Source organism: Balaenoptera musculus, chromosome 7 (assembly GCF_009873245.2).
Source record: "Balaenoptera musculus isolate JJ_BM4_2016_0621 chromosome 7, mBalMus1.pri.v3, whole genome shotgun sequence".
Classification (NCBI taxonomy): domain Eukaryota; kingdom Metazoa; phylum Chordata; class Mammalia; order Artiodactyla; family Balaenopteridae; genus Balaenoptera; species Balaenoptera musculus.
The window spans coordinates 56,927,211-56,949,701 of record NC_045791.1 but is presented as its reverse complement, the minus strand read 5'-3'; the positions used below and the strand labels follow the sequence as shown (position 1 = coordinate 56,949,701).

Below are 22,491 nucleotides of genomic sequence, written 5' to 3'. Positions count from 1 at the left end.
CCAAGAGTCAGCTTTCCAAATATAGATAATAGGTAACCACGTGTCCCAGCTTAAAACCTTCAGTGGCTCTCCCTTGCCTACACATTAAGTCCAGACGCCTTTACATGGCCCTTACACAACCTCTCTGTCCAGCCAGATGCCCCACTCCGGCTCCTCTCCTTGTTCCAGGTCCACACCTTGCTCTTTCTTCCCTCCCTGCTTTTGTATGTGCTGCTCTCTCCACCTGGTATGTCCCTCCTTCCTGGGCCTAAAAAAATTCCTGTACTTCAGGGACCCAAATTCACCTCTTCTGAGAAACCTTTTTTGACACTACGATACTGTTAGTGGCTCCTTTATTCCAGGAACATTTTGGCCACACCTATGTTATAGCATCTGTCACACTGTCTTAGGATTAATTCTTTTTCTCCCCCCAGTAGATCGAAGGGTATACACATCAATTTTGTATCCTAGAGCCCAGCACAGTGCACGTAGGAGCTGTTCAGTAGCTATTGGTGAAGGGAGAGAGGACTCTGAACCAAGGACAAGAGGTCCAGTATTTTAATTGCTTGAGAAGTTCAGGACCCTGTGCAAGGCTTAATGCTTCAGTTTATATCTTTCTGAGGAAAATGGCAGTAGACCATTTCTCCAGAGCAAGTTTTTTCCACCCAAGAGGATGGTGAGAGAGAAGAGGGCTGAGGGGAGGGGGAGAAATCTGGGACTTTCTGTCCTTCACGGGCTCTTTCCTATGGGCTGAGGCAACACATTAACTTGAGAAACTTCTCATCTGTTGTCACTTAGAACAAAGGTTAAAGAGAGGGTAGCCCAGAACTCTCTTAGAATTTATTACAGAGAGGACAACAGGTACCGCTCAAGAGGGGGTACAAGGCCCGGGCTACCCGCTCATCCAGGCCTTCCTGCTGTGAACAGCTGTAAGACTTGAAGCCTGCCCCCGCCCCCGCCCCCACCGCTTGTAGTCTCCTCCTTTACAGTGTTTCGAAAATCAACCCAAAAGAGCCAAAGTAGAAATACTCCAATCCTTCCCTCACACCATAAAAGAGAGAAGAGGCATATCATGTGGTTAGTGTTCTAAGTGTATTTTTATGGTTATTTTAAATGGCATTCAAGTTTAGTTCCAAGTTCAATAGGGGTCTCATCCTGCATCCTCCCACACAAATAGTCCTGCAGGTGAATGAGAGAACGAAACTAGTTCAGCGTCTCCCCTGAATTCTGATCCCTCGGGACATCTTGTATAAAACTCTTAAATAAAAGTGTATGCAAGAACCTTCCGACCCATTGAGATTTTTCTTGTCCTGCCCTCAGAGATGGATTTGTCCCTTTCTGGGAGGACAGCAGCGTTGAAGGAGGTCAGTGGGGTGGGCGGGAGGTGCGTGGGGGGCGGGGCGGCGTTGGGGCCGGGCAGGTGGGGGGCCTGGGGGCCCTGCGTGCTCCGCGGGCTGGGCTGGCGGGCGGCCGCGCGGCCGCGGTGCGAGGAGGGGACCGGCCGGCGCTGCCCTCGGGCCTCGCGCGGCAGAGCGCGAGGCGGCGGGTCGCGCCCTCCGTTAGCGCTCAGCCTTCGTCTCCTCCGCTTGCGGTTTCTGGTCGGATCCCAGCTGGCCCGGACTTGCTCCGAAGTAGGAGGGACCGCTGTCGAGCGAAAAGTGCACACCAGTGATTGATGAACTCTTAATAGGACTAACCTCTCCCGCCCCCACCCTAGACACACACGCAGAGCAGGCCTTCACCCCCGCCCCTCCCCCGGCCTCCCCGCGGGCCAGGGGGACGCGGTCGCCAGCCGGTTGGGTGATTAACTCACCGTTTGTCTCTCGGAAAGTGTTCCAGGTGGATCAGGAACACCCACCCGCCCGCCGCTCCGCGCCGCGCCGCCTCCGGGAGACCGGATCGAGCGTCACATGGCGCGGGCCGAGCCGGCCTTTGTGCAGCGCGGCCGCCCCGCCGCCCCGGGGAGGCGGCGGCTATTGTTTCCCGCGGGGGTGGGAGGTGCTCGGACTCGGGGTCCACGCCAGCCCCCTACCCAGTGTGTCCCCAGGTTCGAGGATGGGTGGGGGCCTCCTTTGTGTGTTTTCTGCCGGCGGCGGAGATGGCATCGTTGCTGCCCCAAGAGGTTAGGAGACGCGGGTGAGGGAGGTCAGTCCTGGTTCTGCCACTGCCTGGAGCTCAGCCCAACCGACCCAGTTTCCCGCTCCCTCGGCCCTTGGACCCTTGTGGAGGTTGGGAGGGATGTGGTATTTGTAAGGCAGCGCTCTGAACAATAGAGCCATCAAAAGACCTTCTCCCTGTCTCCTCATAAGTCAGGGACACTCTTCTCCCCTCCTTCAAAAAGGCCCTGGTCCAACAGGTCCTCCTGGCCCGGTTTTAGCCCCACTTCCCCAGCAAAAACACTGCATTTGTATCGGGGTTCTCCATGCATCCTCATTTAAATTAAGATCTCCTCCCTGGGCTCTTACTAATGTTAAAATCCTATTCTAATGGTTTTCCAGTTATTCTTCTTCCATGAAAATGACCCAGACTAGATATAGGAACCAGTCAAGATATTTTGCCACAAGACCTGGGACAAGAAGACTTCCATCATATCTCCCACCATGCTGATCTCCTGGGGACCCTTCACCTGTTTCTGCTACTGCAAATGACTGGACATGCATTTATTTACCTTGGTTCTTCCTGCATGTGTGGAAACCTTTTGTTCACTGTGCTTCAGGCTGGACCAGGCCTGAAAGTGGGTCTTTGAATTGTCTTTGTACTTTCCTAACTTGCCAAGGTATGAGACCTGAGCGAAGTGTTTAGGCATGGGCTTTGGGCCAGGTATAAAAATCCATTGGGCACCAAGTTTGGGCCCCGAAAATAAGGGCATTTGTAGATGGAGTACAATACAAGGGAGCAATGATAACTAAGATTTCCTCCTCTGTGATGATCCTCTCCACCACCAGTATCACCAGTGCAGTAAGTGCAGAGAATTCATCTACCCTATCTTTTATCTCTCCATCCAGGCCTTCTGCAAGAGAGGTCTAAGTGAGCCAGTCGTCAGAGGTGATGAGGGTGTGGCTAGCAACTCAGTCTCAGCTCCCTGTGCCCAAAGTGTCTAGGGATAGGTCCGCTCACCCAGGCCATAGCTAAGCCCCTCTCTGGGAAGTTGCAGTGCCCTGAAGTAATCAGGCTATAGGCCTGTGGGGACTGGAGACTTCTGTCTCTCTTTTTATTTAATATAAACTTCTGTTCATCGTATTCTTTTGTTACAGTTTCTGAAAGAAGGAGCAGAGTAAGGCCAAGAGTTGCCAGATGAAGAGGACCTTCCTGGATCTAACTGGGATTAACCCATCCTTGACTTAAGGAGGAAGTTTCAACTAATTCTCAGGATAAAGTCAAAACAGGCCTGTGACTGTCCCTTGAATATTCATGGTGTAAACAAGCTTCTGGCTCCCCCAGGTCAAGCAGAGAAACACTTTTTATTAGAAGGTTGGGTTTCTTCTTTGTTATTCAAACATACACCCACACACATCCTCTTCACCCTCCCTAATGAAAAACCTCAACAGATGGGGAGCCTAGGCTCCCAAGCCTGCTGGCTGAGAAGATCACTTCACTCAGGGTCAGTTGGCTGGTACAGAATGGGGGGAGGGAGAAGGGACGAGTAGCTAGTGTAGTTAATCACTATTTTTTAATACTCCTTACAGATAGAAATTCAAAAAAATCCTTTTCAGCAAGGTTAGCAGCCTCCGGGGCCTGGGAAACTAATTTGGCTGATGTGTCTCTGATAGGGACTAGGCTTGGGTTGCTCCAAGGGGAAAGCACTTGCTCTATATTCTCTCCCCCTCTCATCTGAACGCCTGTACAAAGAAATGGTACAAATGGATGGTTAACTTAATGATTCCATCAGAGGCGGATTCTTCTCTGTCAGGTCGCTGGGTAAGACTGAGGTCTGAAAGCCAGGAGGTAGAATGTGTAGTCGCCCTTTCTTGCCACCTTTCCAGGGGCCAGGACTACTCTTCAGGCCTTTCCTCGGCCACTTCCCCACCCCCCTGGCTAGCGCAGTTGGGTCTTCTGACTCCACTCCATGCTGGGTCCTGAGTTTCTCCTCGTAGCCAGGGCAGGCTCTCCCTCGGCCGAAATCTTTTCCCACCCCACCTCCCATTTTGCAGCTGGCCATTCCAGCTACCTCACCTCAGCGCTGCTTTAATTCACGTTTGACTGTCTCGACGGAACAACCAGGGCCTCCCGAATGACCGCCACCCCCCATCCGTGGGCCTGGGCTTGAGGCCCCGAGCCCTTTCTTCAGGTCCCAGGAGACCCCCCCACAAACTCCCTGATCCCACCTCCCTCAAAGCGGTCTGTGTAGGAAAAAGGCAGAGATGGCCACGGCCACAGCCCGAGAGCCATTTCCTCCTCTTGGCGCAGGCGAGGTAAAGCCTCCTCGAGCCCAAAGCCCGGAGAGAGGCCGGCCCCTCACCACCTGCCGGTGTCGGCCCCCGCGCCGCCTTTGTGCGGCCTCCCCGCCGCGGGGCCCGTGGGAAGCCGCGCGCACAATGGCGCCGCCGCTCCCGGAAGACCCGCTGCTCCGGGCGCCCTGGACCCAGCGCCCGGTAGCGAGGGGCCAGCAGCCTCGAGGCCGTGGTGAGCTCCCCACGGCCCCCCGCGCGCCGCTCCCGGGAAGAAGCCTCGGTCTGGGATGGCGGTTTCCTTCCGCTGCAAATTTCCCTCTTCCCGCTGCAGTCCTCTCCGGGAGAAGGAGAGGCCTGGACCCGGAGCGCCAGGCCGGGCCCAGGGCTCCCCTCCCCCACTCTTCTTTCTCTGCTGTTCCGAGACCCGGGAGGGAGGAGGCGGGCGCCTTCGCCGATAGAGCAGCTATTGTGACCTTCCCTCGCAGAGCGGGAAGCCAGCCGGGTGTGTACCGCCGGCGGTGGCGGGGGAGGAGGCGACTGTGTGCAAACTTCGGGGTGCGGAGGGGGTGGCACTGGGAAATAAAGGTTTGCAACCTCGGGCATTGGAGCCCTTCAGAGGGCGTTTGGTTGTGTTTAGACTCCGGTGCTTCCTAACACTAATTGCAGGCTCAAAAGCAGCAGAATTTATGGCGAAGGCCAAGGCGGCTTGTTTATAATTTATGAAGTTTTAAATGGCCGTGCGCGGGCCCCCGCTCTCGCCCTGGCCGGCGGCCGCGCGGGAAGCGCCCTCCCCAGACTCGCCGCCGCCCGCACTCGCGCCGGGAGCCACCGAGTGTGGCCATCCCATGACGCTCACGCCAGTGGCAGGAACGGATCCATCCGAGCCGCCCTCAGAAGCCTCGGGAACCTTTCTCCAGAGGTGAGAGAGGACCGCAGGTTTGTCCCAAGAGAACTCCCACCCCTCTAGCGAGGGGTGCTTCGGGGCGGCTGCGGCTGCCTGGAGAGGGAGCCCCCAGCCCCGCGCTTCTTTGAGCCCGAGTGTGAGAGGAGGCTGATGTCAGCCGGGCTAGACACCGTTTAAAATCTAATCCATGAAACGCTAAGCCGCAGATGACACTTGGGGCCTAGCAGACACCCGCAGACTCAGCAGATACTCCTGCGGTAACACACCGCGCTGGAAAACGCCTGGAGCCATGATGCATTATGTATTTTTATTATTATTTATGGTGGGAAGAGGAGATGAGGGAAAACCGGGCTGAATCTAAACAGCCTGACAATTCATCTGTTTAATATTTAGCCAGTTAAGAAGGGTTGCTGTAATCCCTGCAAGGCAGCCAGCTCTTCTTTGATTTCCCTAATAGCTTTAAAAAATAATTTCTTACAAGACAATTAGAAATTCTGCCTATGGATGCAAATTTCACAGAAAAACAATTTTAAGCCTTGAAAGTGGGTAAAATATCCCTTCGGTTGAAGTCATTTATTCTGTTGATACACTTCTACAACATGTATACTTTAAACCTGCTCGGATGAAGTGAAATTTAGCATAAAGGATAATCCCCTCCCACCCCCAATCTAACATGCCATTTTAAAAACAGCACAGAGGAACAAGGAAACTAAATATTATTTTCAGCCATCACTATTTAGCGAAACACAAACATCCAAATAGAAACGATTGTTGTTCCACCAGAAGATTATAAGTTAAATTATTTCCACACAATAGGAATTTCACCTCGTGTCACCGGGGATGTAGTAGGAGTTGCATTATTTGTCAAACCAAATAGAGATGCGTGGGCCCACTTTGCTGAAATACAAAAGAATTGAACCTTATCTGAAGGCGCTCTCCGAGTGCCTCCTTCTAGAGAAGCGGGTGTAAGTAGTGCGCCCCAGCTAAAGCCACACTAACACTAATATTTACAAAATGGTTATAAATCCTCGAAGACATTTTGCCCATTTTGTACAAAGAAGCAGGAGTAAACAAAGTGTTTATACTTGTTATGTTCCATTAATAAAACTTTTATTACTTTACATCACAGGGAACGTTTGTCTTCTTGAGAAATGAACCACTGACTTCTATAAGGAAAAAATCGTGACAGAATTTCCTAGAGAAAAAGCTTAGGTGCATGGCTTCAAATGATTATTTCTTTTTCTGCATCTTGGCTTTTTCATAGCTCAGTTCTTCTTCTGACTTCTCCTGTGTCTTTTCTTTGATTGTCAGTTTTCTTTCAAAGTTTATTTTTTACTACTTAGCGCAGAAAAGTGAGCTCTGGCCTCCCCAATGTAAGTGCAATCTAAAGTGGATTTGTGTCTAGAAAGAGGGCGATAGAAACAGCAAAACAGGCAGCAGTGAAACACCCTACCCAGATCATCCCACACAGAACATTTCTAGGTTTGCATCCTCAAATATTCCCCCCCACACAACACAACCTAAAGTCAATAACTGGAAGGTAATCAAGTATCCCCAGAACCAATTTGTGTACTGGATTCCAAATAAGTGGAAAAAATATTTCAAAGGGTCAGCCTATTCAGGGGCCTTCCACCGGGATTGTGCCCAAGATAAAGGTAGAGTGATCTACTTGCAAGTGTGCGTGATTAACACAGATACACTTCAGACTGAGAAATTTTTTTTATTCTAAATATTTGTTCAAATAGTACCAGACAATTTGAAATCAATAAACTGTGTCGAGTGGCGAGGGCTGTGGCTATTGGGAAAAGAATAACGGGTGTCGTGCTACGCCATGGGGCCGCCTGACTCTACCCGTGAAGGACAATTTGCGGTCTTAATCCTTTACATCAACTACACACACCAGCCACGGTTACAACTGTTCAAAACTACTCTCTCAACTAGTTCAGACCAAGGGGACTAAAGAGGTGAAACGTGGCCCCCGCGGCCTGGGAGCGCGTTCCTAAGCTCGGCTGGAGAATTCTACAGATATACACATAAATACATTAAGACGAGGATAAATAATCAGGAAAACGATATGACTCGCTTCAAATAATAAATACAGATCGTTGAGTCCGATGCAATCCTTACGGGACGGGAAGAAGCATATAAATTAAGGTCTCCGCAACTAAACTAGACGCGGGCCATGCCCGGACTCTCTGGGTTCTGGACCCTCTGCAGGGCGCGCCGCCGATGGATCTCAGACTTACCTTAGGACACCATTACCAGATTAGAGTCCCTCGGTCCGCAGTTATGTGGCACTGTCAGGCTTACAGAGGAGAATCCTTGCGGCTGATGTATGGCGAGTCACCCAAAGCAGGGCGAGCCTGGAGAGGAGGCCCAGACGCCTGCGCCTCGGCCGCTGTTGGCCCGAGACCGGAAGGCAGCGACCGGGCCAGAGCGAGGGAGGGGGCCACCGAGCTGCCCCGCGGGCCCCGCCCGCCACCCCCGCCACCCAAGCGAAAGAGGTAATCACGCCGCGAGTTCGGGCCGGTGGCCGCCGCTACAGATGCGTCAGTTTGGGGGCCTCGGGCAGGCGTCCCTGAGACGAGTGGTGGGCCGAGAGATCTGTGTAGGTGGGATGAGGGTCACACGGTCCGTGGTGGTGATTGCCGGGAATCTGCGCGGCGCAACTGTAGTCCACGCTGGCTGAAGATGGGTGCGAGAGGTGGCCCAGGTTGAAGACGGGCCCGGATGCGGGCGCCATGGAGTCGACGAAGTTGCCGCCCACGTACACCGGGCTGCCCTGCAGGTTGGCGCTGGCGAAGCCGCCGCCGTTGCTCGCCATGGAGTGGGGCTCGAATTCGGGCGCCGCGTAGCGCTTCTGCTGCGGCAGGCAGCTGCTGAGCGGCGCCGTGTAGGCAGCCAGGCCGTACATGTTGGGCTGAGATTTGGCGAAGGCGGGCGGCGAAGGCGCGTCGTAGGCCAAGCCGGGCACTGGTGGCAGCTGGCCCGAGTAGGCCACGTGGCCCGCGGCGCCGCCGAGCGGCGGGCTGCGCTCCGGGGACTGACCGGCCGGCGAGTGCAGGATACCCTTGGCCTTCTGGTCCTTCTTGTACTTCATGCGCCGGTTCTGGAACCAGATCTTGATCTGCCGCTCGGTGAGGTTCAGCAGGTTGGCCATCTCCACGCGGCGTGGCCGGCACAAGTAGCGGTTGAAGTGGAATTCCTTCTCCAGCTCCACCAGCTGTGCACTTGTGTACGCCGTGCGCACCCGCTTGGACGCTGGGCCCGGTGGGCTCTTGTCCTCGCAGCTCTCTCCTGGGCAAGGAGGGAGAGAGAGGGGACGCTGAGCGGGAGAGGTGGGGACACCCTGGGCTGGAGAGAGGCGCTTCCCAGGCTCCTTCCTTTTCCTCCCCCCTCCCCCCACCTTAATCACGGCTGGAGCGAGGGAGGGGCGTTTGACAGGTGAGATTCCAAAAGATTCCAAGAACTCAAAGGCCCCAGGCCTACCTATCAGTGGCACCTGAAACTCCCATCTGCCTTCTGAAGTCCAACTCATTCTGCCCACCCCCTCCCCTTCAGCCTAGCCCATCATCTCGTCCCAAAGGCTGAAGAGTTTAATGAGAGACTAGTAGCAGCTGGTAAGGCCTTCCCCCCTGTCAAAGAAGGGCCAGACTTCTTTGAACAGTCCTTCCAGCCTCTGCAGCTGGGAAGGGGGTTGGGGGGTGCGGTTGGAGGCAGCCCCAAACTGCCTTGCTCAGAGTCCGGCTCCTGGGCAAAGCACCCCAAGCACCAAATGAGGGTGGAGATCCTGGCACCTCACTCCAGCTCAGCTGCACCCATGAGCTCAGTACCCAAATGCAGGGAGGTGGCAAACCATAAAAATACAGCCCCAGAGTTTTAGAGGATCCAAGACCAGGCTGGGCATATTTTGAGTATTGCAATGCTAGGAGCAGCAGCCTCAGCACTGGTTTCCACCACCCCTGCCACCTCTCAGCAGCTTGTCCACTCCCTCCCTGGGAAGACAAATGGATTTCTCCTGGGAGGGAGGGCCTGGGTGTGCAGCTGAGAAGGAGGGGCAGAAGGAGAAGGAGCTTAAAGACTTGAAGACACTTTCCCCCTAGGAGCAGCAGCCCCAGAGAGCAGCAGGCAAACCAGAGAGCTGATAACAAGCTAACTACATCCCAGGCCTCAAGCTAGCCCTGGATCTGGGAGCAAGTTCATCTACCTGAAGATAAAGTACATCAGAGAACACAAGGCCAGAAAAGTTCAGGAACCAAACAGGCTGAGCACAGAGAGGCAGAAGGCCTCAGAGCTCCTGGCCCTACCTGTCTTCTTCCACACCCCCTAAATGGACCTACGGGAAATATTCTCAACTCCAGGGTCTCCTTTTCCAGGGAGAAAAACCCAAGGCTGCTCCTGTTTCAGAGTACATCCTCTTCCCTTAGGATATGTTCCTCCACATTAGGGATTTAATGGGATGGGGAGAACTGAGCTGGGGTGGGCTAAGTAGAGTCCCATGGTTATTCTTTGCAGACCCTGGTTGGATTCCGGTGTGTCATTTGGGGTTTTTTTGTTTGTTTTTTGTTGTTTTTGTTGTTTTTGTTTGGGCGGGGCGGGGGGGGGGGGGGGTTGGCCAGGCCTCACAGCTTGCGGGATCTTAGTTCCCCAACCAGGGATTGAACCTGTGCCCTCGGCAGTGAAAGTGAGGAGTCCTAACCACTGAACTGCCAGAGAATTCCCCAGGTGTGCCATTTTGTAGTTTTGTTATCTTGGGCAAGTGACTTATCATCTCTAACAGTTTCCTGATGGGTGTTTTATCATCTACCTACCTCAAAGCGTTCTTTGGAAAATTAAATTAGACAATGTTTGTAAAGCACTTAACATGGTTCTTAACATAGCATTCCATAGACTTTAGTTCTCATTAATTTAAGCGAGTGGGAATCACGTGATATGGGCTACATAACCACCTGGATTTGGGGATCATAGTATCTGTCTTCAAGTTTTGAAGAGCTGTTGGCTGGAAGAAGGAGTTGAGTTATGACCAGCAGCCCAGGAGAGCAGATATTAGGGCAGTATAAGGAAGAGCTGTCTATGAGTAACTATGAGACACGTCCAGCAGTGATGCCAGCAGCCTGCAATGGACGTGAGCACCCTGTCACTGTAAGTATATGACCACAATCAGAGACACTAAAAAGAAAGAACAGGGAGTTCCCTGGTGGTCTAGTGGTTAGGATTCGGCACTTTCACTGCCGTGGCCCAGGTTCAATCCCTGCAATCCCTGGTCAGGAAACTGAGATCCCTCAAACTGCGCAGCCAAAAAAAAACTTTTTTTCTGCATGAGGAGTTTACACATATGGCCTCCAAAGTTGCACTTCCAGCCCTGAGCCTCTTAATTCCTAGGTGAGCTAGTTTCTTGGGGTTAGTCTGGGGGACTTAGCCCAGGCATGAGCCCCCTCAGAGAGCTACCTGCAGTGGCACAGCTGTTCTTCTGCTTGGAGTTCTGTCGGGACTCTTTCATCCAGGGAAAGATCTGCTTGCTGATGGTGGCTGAGGAGCCAGAAGCAGTGGGCCCGCCCTTGGCCTTCTTGGCAGGTACTCCACCTCCAGGGTTGGTGGGCGAGGATGGGGGCAGGGCTGGTGGTGGAGGAGGGGGTGGTGGTGGCTGCTGCTCTGAGTTCAGACCAGGAGGCTGGCTGCCACCCCCCCCTCCCTGACTGTTCCCAGTGCCAGGTCTCATGCAGCTTCCATTGAGTTCAGCCCCCTTGTGGGCTGGGGCTCGCAGAGGTGCAGAGCTCTGGATGGAGCAGGCAGAGCCCGGGTAAGCAGTGTCCAGGGAGTTGGCAGCAGCAGGGGGTGGATAAGGCTGATGGGGGGCACTATAGCCATAAGTGTCAGCAGCTTTGCTGTAGCCATAGCCTCCGAAGAGTCCTGGGCTTTCATAGTAAGCAGCCTTCTGCATCGTGTACTCAGGAAGCTCCGGGGCCTGCTGACCCTGCTCAAATAACATTGACCACCACTGTCTCCTTCACCACCACCTCCAATGTCTGCCAAATCCTGAGAGAGCTGGGGCAGCTCCAGGCTCCAGACAACCTGCAAAGAAGAAAAATGTGAGGCCCCAGAGGGACTGTCATTGGCAAGACCAGTCAGTATAGAAGGACTAACCCAGGCTCCCTGCTTCCCACCAACTTAATAGTAGGAGGACCTGAGATTTTATAAAGTTCAACTTATTTGAACCCTTGGAAAAATCAGAAGGAATTTCTCATAAACACAAAAAAAGTGTTTCCTTTATCCAAGGGAAGGGTCTTTTTTTTTTTCCAGATACAATTTTCTTTCTCCAAGATTGTCAATTTAGCCTTTGAAACTACATAGAAGAGCATTTATGGCCTGATGCATTTTAATGACTGATTCTCCCACTAGACTTTGAGCTTTTTGCAGGAAGGGACTGTGTCTTATTCACCTGTGTATTCCTAACATCCAGCCCAGCGCACCACATGTAGTAAGTGCAGTAAATGCTTGTTGAATGAGTGAATGAATGAATGGATCAGTCAATCATTAGGTCATCCCAGGGTTTTGATGGGCAAAAGAAAGTCCTATAACACTCAGAAAAGCCAGAGCTCTCAAAAAAAGTATCTCCCCCACCTGGTTTCAAAATCACAGCATCTTTCACGGAGACGCAGATAGTCCACTCTCCGGCGACTGGGTGAGAATTGGCTGGTTAGCTCATGGGTCAGCACTGTGAAATCTACTAGGAGATAAAAGCCAAGAAGAGGACTTAAAGACTCCCAGACTTATTTTGAGGCTAGAAAAGTTTCTTCTCTTTGGTCTACATTTTTCTAGATGCTTAACTTTGTCCTCCACTACTTTTAAATGGATACCACTGGAAATGAGTGAAGAGATTTAGAATATGAAATGCATGGAGCATGGGCGAATGAAAAATGCTTTATGTTATAACTCTATCATTTTAATCCTGCATCCATTGTATAGATACTACTATTGACCTCTGCTCTGGATCATCCATTCCACCCCACCTCCCACCCAATCTACAACCAATGAGAGAACCTCTCGTGGCATGATGAATGGACCCAGAATTAGAAGAAGAAAAAAAAAAACTAAGAAAAATTCTACCGCTTTTGTGTCCTCTGACTCTTGACGGGGGGCTTACCTTCTCACCCACCCCCCTCTTCTCCTGAAAGCCCCTACTGAGTTAAAGTATAACTAATACCATTCAACCACTTTCATCTGCTTGATAAAGAAAACTCACAGGTCAGCTCCCAGGTCTGAATTCTTGATCTCATCTTTCAGGCAGCTTTCCTTCCCCCAAACTCCCTGGTTTCCATCAGGGACATCATGATGGACCACATTATCTAGACAACTTATGTAGCCTAATGGATTTGACCACTAGTACTAAAACCACTCCTCCATTTACTAATTTCCCCTACACTTTCACCAAACAGCCTAACTCAATTTTTAAAATTCTTCATATTAGCCTTTATTTGGTAGTATAGTTGCCCACTTTGTTTTCAAATAAAAGTGAATATGCCATTAATCTTGATAAGAGAAAGACCCTTCTCAATGGAATAACAGAATACTAGGATGTAATGTTTTAGGAATAGTTTCTATTGCTGTTCTTAAACTTATGTAATTAGGATATCTACCAAACAAAGCTGGTCTTAATCTTTCTTTCATTCATCTTCTGTATCATTCTCTGACTATTAAAGTTACTGAATATTAAATGGACAGCTACATCCTCATCCTGTGACTAATATTTGTATGTATTTGCCCACAGGCCAAAGGACTACATGTACTCCGAGTTTGGTTAAATCTCTGGACTTTTCTGGGATCCTGCTTCCAGTCTTAAACCTTGGGCCCTCTGGATGTCAAAATGGTCACATTTGACACTCAGACCACCAGAACTCGCTGCTGCTTCTGTCACTCCATTTACAGCAGTGCAAGCAAAACATCACCCCTCTTGCCTCCCAGGATGACCAAGTTTATCTTGATAGGTAGACCAGTCACATTAAAATAGCTTCTTTAGGAACTGACCAAGTCTTTGAAACAGATAGCTTTACATATATATTTGTTCCTATGGCATATTCCTAGACAAAGCTCTGTGCATGTACCTCAAAGGTGCAAATACTGGGCAGCTCCATGAATAAGCACAGAGTCTGTTCTCCCACTTCTGTTTTCATTGTCTTAAGGCATTTCAAGGGTCACTCAGTGATGATCCACCACCCAAATGTCCATCTTCCCAGAGGCAAGGGCAGTAGCGCTCTCTCCTCACTGAAAAGGGCTTTGCAGCCTCTCCCACACCCCAAAATGTAGAGCCCCAAAGAAGTCACCTTTCCTAAAACAGAACCTGAGGATATTGTTACAAAACTGGTTTTAAAAAAAAAAAGCTTATTTCTTTCCAGAAATCGCTACTCCTTGTGAACTCTGCTTGAACCTAAGAAGCAGGAACGGGTCATAAATCACTTGGACAATGGTCAACTGTTCAGTGGCTCATCTTTTCGATCCCCCCCCCCACCTTTTAAGGCTTTCTTTTCTCGCCCTTTGGTACCTCTGCTCATTTGGGCCCCCGGACCCAAATGCCTTGGGGTGAAGACTGACTCGCGTAGGGGGAGGGGCGGTTTTCGAAGTCCTCAGCTGCCCTTTCCTCTCCTCCTCCCCTCTACGTCCCAATCCTGCTCCCACCCTACAACCAGCCCCACCCCCGGCCCCCGGCTCCCCAGCTCCCCAACCCCCCGGCCCGGAACACCGGCCGAGGCAGCCTCCCCAGAACCCCGCCGGCGCCATCCCCGGCTCCTCCTGGGGAAGGGGCACCAAACGGGGTTTGGCTGGTTCTTTCTCGTGGTCCCGGGAAGTTGCCCAGCTCAGCTCCGAAGCCCAACCGCAGGCCGTGAATGCAAGGCCAAACGGTCCCCAGCCGGAAGGAAGGCGGCCTCGGAGCTACCACCGCCCGTTCCCCGGGCCGTGGTGGCCCGCCGCGCCCGCCGCGCCTCCGAATCAGCCGAACCCTGATTCTTGCTCACTGCACTTAATTCTGCCCGGGATCAATACCTAAATATGATACCGAATAAATAAAAGGCGCTCAGAGCGGCCGGGGGACGGAGTTATTAAGCAGCTGGAGCTCTCACGGTGCATATCAATGCACCTGTCATTGTGGTTTGTAGCAAAATTTATGACTACGAGCACGGCTGCAGTAAACGCTTCAGTAAAGAATGAAAAGAAAAACACTTCCCAAGGCCCGGCACTTTTCAGAAGTGGAAAACACGCTCCGCGTAGGAGGAAGCGCAGCAAAAGAATTCCCTGCTCCGCACTTTTCCCGGTCCCGCGCCCGGCGAGCCGGGGGATTATATAAAGTGGCCGGTACCGGCCTCTCGGAGCAGCTCTGCTCGGCGGCCGGACGCGGGACGGGACGCGCGTAGCCTGGCCGGGGGCCGAAGACCTGCCGCCCTCCGCGGCCTCGAGAGGCCGGGAGGCTCGCCGGACGCGCGGAAGCCGGCCCCGCGCTGTTCGCCCGCCGCTCGCGGTGGCGGCGGAAAGGCCGAGGGGCCTGGGGAGAGAGACGGCTGCAGTCGTTGGGCTGTGACTAGCGCCGCGATCGTCGTAAATCCCGGACTGGTAGAGTTAGTCCGTACGACTTGAAAGAGAAGGGGGAGGCGTTGGAGTGCCGGTTGCTTCTGTTCCTCTCAATTTTTTCTAAGGTTCGAGCTGGCCTCGGTTCCTCTCTCTGTTTTGCCTAAATCAGGGCCTTGGAAACCCGCAGATCTCTTTCTGGCGGACACCAATATTGCTGGGCATCCCCATTAATTCACTGGAACCTAGCAACGATTCTTCCCTCCCTGTGGGCTTTACTACCTCGGGATTTCATTTCGAAACTACTGCTTTTCGGGTTTGCTCAGAATGGGATGTATTTACCGCAGAGCTGGGGCAGCTTTCTGCCCACGTTCTCCCGATCTCTCAGCCAGAGCTCTTCTGCCCTATGGGAAGCCCCGGACGCGCCTTCTAAATCACTCTTATTTAGCCCAGATAACTTAGTACGTAATACGCCCTGCATTTAAGGCACTGGGCTCACCCCATTAAAGCGCCATAAATTTGAAGGCCGATGATCGGTTATCATGTAACCGGCGGCAGTTCACACTGAGGTGATCCACTTCAAAGCCGCCCTTTGTTTTATGTCTTGATGTATGAATCCTGAGATGGCTACCTTGAGTTGCAGGACAAATAGAAATGTAGTGGAAATTATTTTTAAAAATCACACCACTCACCACAATGTGTGTGTGTGTGTGTGTGTGTGTGTGTGTGTGAAAGAGAGAGAGAGGTTTTTTGAATTTTGTTTCTAACTCTTTGAAGGCTCTTCGGGTTCCTTTTGATAGTCTATTCTGTTGAGGTGATCTGGAACAAAATGGAAAACTCTCAGTGGCAGCCAGTTCTTTCTTACAAGCACATGCAGAGACGCGTTACTCCCTTTAAGGGTGTCATAATCAATGTCACTATTTTACATGGTGTCCGCAGCCACTCCAGGCACCTTCTTACTGGCAGAAAAGGAGACTCAGTTGGCTCCTGGGGAGCAGGTGGCTTTTAACACCAAAATCCTTGACTGGGTGGGAGAAGGGGGAGGCAGGACAGTAGGGAAGGGCCAGAGCCTCCGCCGGGGGTGAGCCAAGTGGGTCAGAGGCACAGGGAAGCCATTTCCTCTCCTCCTACTCCAAACAAGCCCTAAATGCCCCAGGTTCCCCAATCCCCCAGGCCAAGCCCACCCCTCTTAGGAGCAAAAGGGAGGGACTGTGCAGGATTGGGATGGGAGGGAGGCTACAGCACAGGGCACCAGAAAAGGAGGGTGGATATGTAGATGGGCCTGGGTGGGTCCTAGTCAAGGCTCCCGCAGGCAGCCACAGTGAAGAGGGAGCTGGGTGTTATTTCTTGGTTTGTACATTATATCTCCGATGATTTCCCTCAGTTTATTTTATTCCAGTAGGTACCCACCACATTCCTGCCCTGGGCTGCCCACAACCCAGCCCATTCGAGTTTGGGCTGCAAACCGCCTAAGAAGCAAACATCCCTTCCACCTCACCCCAAAACAGACCAAGCTGCCCACCACTGCCTGTGCTCAGCAGGTGCCCGCCCCGGTCAGGTGAAAGGAGAGACGCAATCCCTCCTCTTACATCTGCCCTGTGCCAATTAGTCGACTCAGTAGTTTGCAAACACCAAACTGCGCCCGGGAAAGCCCCACACAAAGCGTTCAGGGCCCTTCTAAAGACCAGAGCGCGCAGCCATAAGCCTTTGAAGTGACCTTTGGCTCAGGCGGCAATAACTCACCCCTTAATGAACACCCAACGGAAGCGCCTCGGAGAGATCCCGTACCGGTAGGGCTCCTAACATCGCGCCCGGGCTTCAGCTCCCCAGCCAGCCCCAGACCCAGGGGCCCCACTCCACTGAGCCTGCCCGGAGGGCTGCTCGGTGGAAGCACGATGCACCCAGGCCCTCGGACCGGATCAGCGGGTCCCGAAGCCACTTTATATGATACATTCACGTGAGCGGACGTCAACTTTCGCTGCTTGGTTATTTATTTATTTATTTATTTGGAAAAAAAAGAGTTCTTTAAAATTAGGAGCTTCCCCTCAGAAGAAGGGCTAAATTGGGAGGCCACCCGGTGCCGTGAATCCCCCGTGGCTGTAGCTAGATTTTTTTTCCCCAGCCGCGGAGGAACAGGGTAAGTTTGCCCCCCGGGGGTTCTGGGGTGCTCGGTGCGCTCTGGACGCAGGAGGCTTGGGAAGGGGAAAGTAAAGAGGACCCCAAGGTGGCCAAAGTTGGGCTACCCAGAGCCCCCACCATTTTCTCCCGCGCTCTTTCCCCAGCCCACCCAGCACCCAGCACCCAGCAGGGTCCCAACCAACTTCAGCCTTCTGCTTGCCCAGAATCGCAGGCTTTATCCGTCTGGCTCTGGGCCACCAGCCTCAAGTACCCTTTCCACAGCCAGGAACTGGGCGAGCGAGCGGGAGGGAGCCCCGTCTGAGAGCTGTCAAGGAAGAGCTGGTCCCCAGCAGACCTGGCCCTAGACCCCATCCCCCACCGGGAAAAGTCTTTTGAATAGGGAGCCTTGGTGCTGATTATTGAAATTTTCGGGGAAGTTATAAGTGAGTGCTCCATGGGGCCAAATGAAATGCTGCTTGCAGTAATTGGATTCAGCTGACTAAGTTGGCAGGCGCGCAGCTCCAAGGCAGCGAGAGAAGAAAAATGTCCAGCGACTTTAGGTTCTGATGGAGCCAAGCGCTGGCGACTGACAAAACAACTTTACTGCTCTCCTTTGATGGCAACACCCCTGGAAGTCGGTCCCTCTCCGGCTGGGGCCCGTCCCAACCTAGGCTAAGGGAGTGCGCCTTGCTTTCTGGGCCCCTTCCCCACAGAGGCCCAGTCTGGCCTTGCCCTGCGGCGTTCCCAGGAGCATGGGGCCACTCACTCCAACTCATGGAGCGGCTTTCTCAGGCTTTGGCCCCGGGGAAAGACCCAGGATGAACTGTCCTGTCCTCCCACATCCAGGAGCCACAGGACACAATAAACAAAAGGATGGGATGCAGGAACCAAAATATGATTTAGTTTTCATTTTGGGTTCTTTGAAGCGAAGGACCCAGAAGCCCTAAACCTTTTCTCTGCCACTATCTCAGTCAAAAACCAGATTAGTGAGGGGGAGGAGCCTCCCAAACTCTTTTGGGTAGTTTGGGGGTTCTACTGAATTTGGGGGAGAAGCTCGAATAGCACTTTAACCTCGCAAGAAAAAAATATTAAGCCAACAGCAAGAGATAAAGGCATACGTATGTGGAGCTAGCTCCCAGAACAATGCAGGGAGCTGGCTGGCCACAGAGTTTATTTTAAATACGTATAAATCAACCTGCCTGCACCCAGCCAGGCGGCTCAAGACACGGAATTAATATGATGCTCCATCTTACTTTGGCAGTGACAGTGTAAAAAAAAGTTTCTTTTTATTCATTTCATTTTCAACCCGTTCTCATAACTGTATATTTACCCCCAAAATACCTCATCCAGCCCCCAGCCTCCTCACCGACCCTCTCCTCAAACTGCCACCTCCCCCCACAATGCCACCGGCCACCCTCCCAGCCTGGCAAGGTAGTGTGTCCTTCTAACCTTTGGGTAGGTGGGGAGCATCCCCACAAAGCGCACCTCCTTACGATTAATCACCATCCTGGATGTATATGTAGAAGTGTATTTAGGTCTACGAGTGCTGCCTCACCAATTGGCAATCATGAAAATCACAGATTACACAAAATAAATCGTATTTAGCATCCCACTCAGGGCAGCAAGCAGCCCCGTGCCCAAAGATTTCATTTTGTCATGCAATTGCTTACCTGGATCCCAATTTATCATAAACCTGGTGTCCTCGGCCTCAGAGTGGGCGCCAGTGGGGGGCAGAGCTAGCCTTCCCCCTTTGTCTGCAGACAACACTGTCCCAACCCTGGTCTTGCGCGCTCGAAGACGCGGCCATATACCCGAGCACACGGAATTCCCGGTAGAACGGAACCAGGCTGAGGTTCAGCTACCAATAAACGCAGGAAGAACGAGTTCGTAGTCCCCGCGCCGGCTTTGCCTGCGCTGCACGACCGTCGGTCCACCCGCCCGCCTGTCCGCTCCCAGGCCCAGAGCGGCTGCCACCCGCGCCCCCACCCACTCCTGGGTTCCTGCCCAGTCCTCCCAGGCCCCCCAGAGCTCGGGGTTTGTTTTCCTTTCGGAATGTGGCCCTTTCTGGATTTGAAGAGATCCCCGGAAACCCCCTCATAGTCGGCAAATACAGACGCTGCCTTCAAATGCGAGCATATTTGTTCACGTGACCCCGAGGGAAGATTGTACTGATTGAGGCTGAAACTTTCACGCCATCCAGCCCCGGAGCGCAGCCAGGCCTGGGGGCTGGGAGGAGGGGCAGGAGACGTGGGATCTCTCGGTCCCTTCCCTTGGGCAGACAAGGGTGGGTATGGGGCGGAAGGAAAGCCCCCATCCCGCGGCTCGGGAGTGACCTAGCTCCAGCCTGGCCGCCGGCAGTGGGATGCGAGCGCTGAGAGTCTATTCCCCCACGACCTCTGACCCTGGCCCAGCCTTCCATCAGGCTGGTCCGGGGATTGGAAATTTTAGAGGCTGCCTCTCTTACGGGCGTCTCCGGAGGCAGCTGTGGAGTATCAGAGGCCCAGGGTTCGCCTAGCTCCCCGGCCGCGCCCGGTACTCCGCATCCTCAAGCACCCGGGCAAGGCGCAGCCTAGTCGGAAGCGCCGCTCTTCCCCTCCCCGGGGAGGCAATTACGTTGTGGCACAGCGCAGGCTCCGGCCCTAAGGTGAGAGGCTCCAGCTCACAGACCAGGCTGGTCACCCCGAGGAACACCCCTCTTCACCACCACCACAGTCTGGGGCCTTGGCTCATTCCGCGGACGCGGCCGATGAGCCTACACTTCCAGAGCCAGAAAAGGCGCAGAAGCACGGGCCGAGACCCGGAGCGTTCTCCCCTCTCTGCGTCTGGCGAACTCCACCCAGGTTCTGCGCGGCCTGGAGCCGCCGAGGCGCGGAGTCGCTGTTTGCCGCGACCTGTGCGCCTCCAGATCCAGGCAGGGCCCACGGATCCTGCAGGCCCAGCAACCGCCAGGCCGCGGCTTCCCGCTTCCTGCGGCGCCTCCAAGAACGCGAGGGGGCCTGCGAATCAGTCCTGGCTGGGCTTATCTGGGAGAAGAGGGAGCTTCTATTTTAGAAATATTAAATCAGGGTAGGTTTCCAGCACTCTCCGAGTGGTCGGGTGGAATTTACGGTAACAATTCTGCATGCAGGAAGAAGAGTTAAAAGCTCCCAGCCAGGGCGAGCAGCCAGCCTCCAGCTCCCGGCTTGCGGTGAGCCCCACGGCACTACCCCAGCTCAGCCCGCACCCCGGAATCCCGCACCATCTGGGGGTGTCCATTCCATCCCCGAAGTCTCGCTTTCATAGCCAGCTCTGCTTCTTAGCGGCATCGGGCACGGAGCAGATGCCCTGTCGCCACTTGCAAGGTCTCGGACAGGCGAAGGCGAATGTGCCCGGCAGCCGCGGAAGAGCCAAGGAGAAGGGGGTAAGATCCTCCGCATTCCCACTCCAGAAGCACGGGAAACTCCCGGAGAACTGGTCCCAGGCTCGAGCCCCCAGACCTGTCAGCGAGCCCCTCCTTTGTTCACCCGGCCGGGCCTGGCTGGAGGCCCACTCGGGGCGCCTCTTGGAGTCGGACCGTGGGTGCCCCCAGTCCACCCTCACCCGGAGGACCCCGCCCCCTAGCCTCCCGCCAGGGGCCGAGCAGCCGGCCCGCAGTAAGTGTTAATCTCCAGCCAAAGAGGGGGGCCGCTTTGCGGGAATTTGTCTCCAGGAAAGGATCTGAGCCTTCTTCAATCGGAGCATATGTTCATAGAGCAATAAACCGGAAAGATTTACAGTCCTCGCCCGGCCCCCAACAGCCTCGCACCCTTTCAGGAATTACTTACGATGATTTATCACACCAACCCGGGCAATTGTCACACTGATAAAATAGCCCGGGCCGGTGCCCGCCAAGCCCGGGCCTTGGGAGGCTGTTGGCTGCCGGGCTGGCGGCGGGGCTGAGGAGGTTTTTTGTGGGTTCCTCTCTGGGCCTACCAAGGGATGTTGGGGGGGGTGGGTGGGTTGGTTGGGTGGGTGGGGTTCGGGGGTGGGAGGGCAGCCAATTCTCATTGAGAAAAAAACGCAAGCAGCTCAGAGAAAGCGCCCAGAATCTGCGCCAGAGTCACTTGCAAAGCACATAAACATTTGTCATCTTTGAATAATTGAATTAATGTGTTATTGTTTGAATGTATAATTCACAACGGAGGAAACTTTGTCTCTGTCCTGACGGGGAAATATACACACACCAAGAAAGAAATCAAAACACACAATCCCAAAACAACCACCACACGCAGACAGCCCCCAGCTCGCCGATGTCATCCTCAAAGCCAACTAGAGGGAAGGAGGCAAAAAAAGGAGGCCCTCCTCCCCGGCATCAGGGCCGGAGTTGCGAGCTGGAGGAGAATGCCCGCTGCTGCCCCCAGCACACATCTCTGGCAAGCTGGGGGTGGGGTAAGGTGGGGTGGGAGCGGAGTGGTCCGTGGGACCTCGCAGCTCCTTGGAGTGCAGCAGAAAAAAGGCTGAAACTGGAGCCAGCGGGAGAGACAGCTCCTGCCTCTCACCCTGGCCTCTTCCCCCCCAACCCCGTTTCCCTTCCCCCGAGGCTTCTTCCCCTCACCCCAGGGTCTCCCATTCCTCGGGCGGCGGGGACTTCTCCCTGCCTTTATTTTAGATCTCCCCAAATTAAAGATACAAAAATCGAGGGGAAGAGGGGCAAACTCCTTGCTGGGGTGAAAGAAGCAGCAGAGCGTGGGTGCGTGGGTGGGTAGTGGGAGAAGCAACTCGGAAATCATTATCTGTTGGTTGAAACCTGCCTGGGGTAAAATTTCAACTCGATTTTATAGCCTTCCATTATGACGCAAAGAAAAATTTACGACCCTCGCTTGAAAAGAGGGCCGAGGTCTTTTCTCACCGGTTTAAGAATAGGCAGCAGATGCCCTGACAGCGACCATTGTTCCCGGTAGACAGAGGCGACCGGGCAACCTCGGCCCGCGTGCGCCAGGCGCGTCCCCCAGCCCGGCAGGTTTTTACTACTCCTGTCGCCTCTGAGCAGCCCGCGCGCACCCTCGCCCCTCGCCCCCCGCACACCCTCACACACCCTCTCTCTCTCTCTCTCTCACACACACACACACACACACTCGGCGGCTCTCAGTAATTTTTCATAAGTGCAAAGCTTTGCTGAACCAAAGGTCACCATCCAAGCCACTAACAACTTCTCGCCGGCGCACGGTTCCAAATCAGGAAGCAAAGGGAACTATTTGTCAGTGGCCTGACAGCTAAGTTCATTAAGGATTTAAATCAGAATAAATAAAAGTCGCGAAAATATTTACCTGCCGGCCGCGCTCCCGCGCCCGCCGCCTGGGGCCGAGGGTGGAGGGCTGGGGGCGCCACACGGCCCCCCTCGGCGGGTGATATTCTTGGGATCCCTGCACTTTCCAAGTCGGAGAGAGCCCTTTGCGTGGCAGATTAATGACGACTCCGTGTTTCTTAAGGGACGTGCTGAATTAATTATTTCACCAATCACGTGGTCGGGACTTGTAGAAATCTATTCTTATCATCTTCCTCGCACTTTGAAAATTCTCCGGG

General features: G+C 53.6%; 1 protein-coding gene across 4 annotated transcripts; it reads right to left on the bottom strand.

Annotated features, from left to right (window-relative positions):
- Positions 1-1,446: 1,446 nt before the first annotated feature.
- Positions 1,447-22,358, bottom strand: HOXD3 (homeobox D3). 4 transcript variants are annotated; one of them, XR_005020613.1, is made up of 5 exons: positions 22,236-22,358; positions 11,896-11,998; positions 10,723-11,346; positions 7,521-8,571; positions 1,447-1,623 (listed from the first exon to the last, which is right to left on the bottom strand). XR_005020613.1 is itself a non-coding variant. In XM_036857979.1 (4 exons), the coding sequence occupies exons 3-4, from the start codon at positions 11,261-11,263 to the stop codon at positions 7,814-7,816; spliced, it is 1,299 nt and encodes a 432-aa protein (XP_036713874.1). In that variant the 5' UTR covers positions 11,264-11,346; positions 11,896-12,001; positions 22,236-22,358; the 3' UTR covers positions 5,614-7,813. The 4 variants fall into 4 exon arrangements, 2 of the variants coding, with proteins under 2 accessions (XP_036713874.1, XP_036713873.1); XR_005020612.1 differs by lacking the exon at positions 1,447-1,623 and adding an exon at positions 5,614-6,675; XM_036857979.1 differs by lacking the exon at positions 1,447-1,623 and having other exon boundaries at positions 5,614-8,571; positions 11,896-12,001.
- Between the last annotated feature and the right edge of the window lie 133 nt (positions 22,359-22,491).

Excerpts from the sequence above, each read along its gene's own strand:
- HOXD3 (XM_036857979.1), bottom strand. The coding sequence starts at position 11,263 with ATGTTATTTGAGCAGGGTCAGCAGGCCCCGGAGCTTCCTGAGTACACG. Across the intron at positions 8,572-10,722 it reads GAACAGCTGTGCCACTGCAG|GAGAGAGCTGCGAGGACAAG; the intron begins GTAGCTCTCTGA and ends CTCCTTGCCCAG.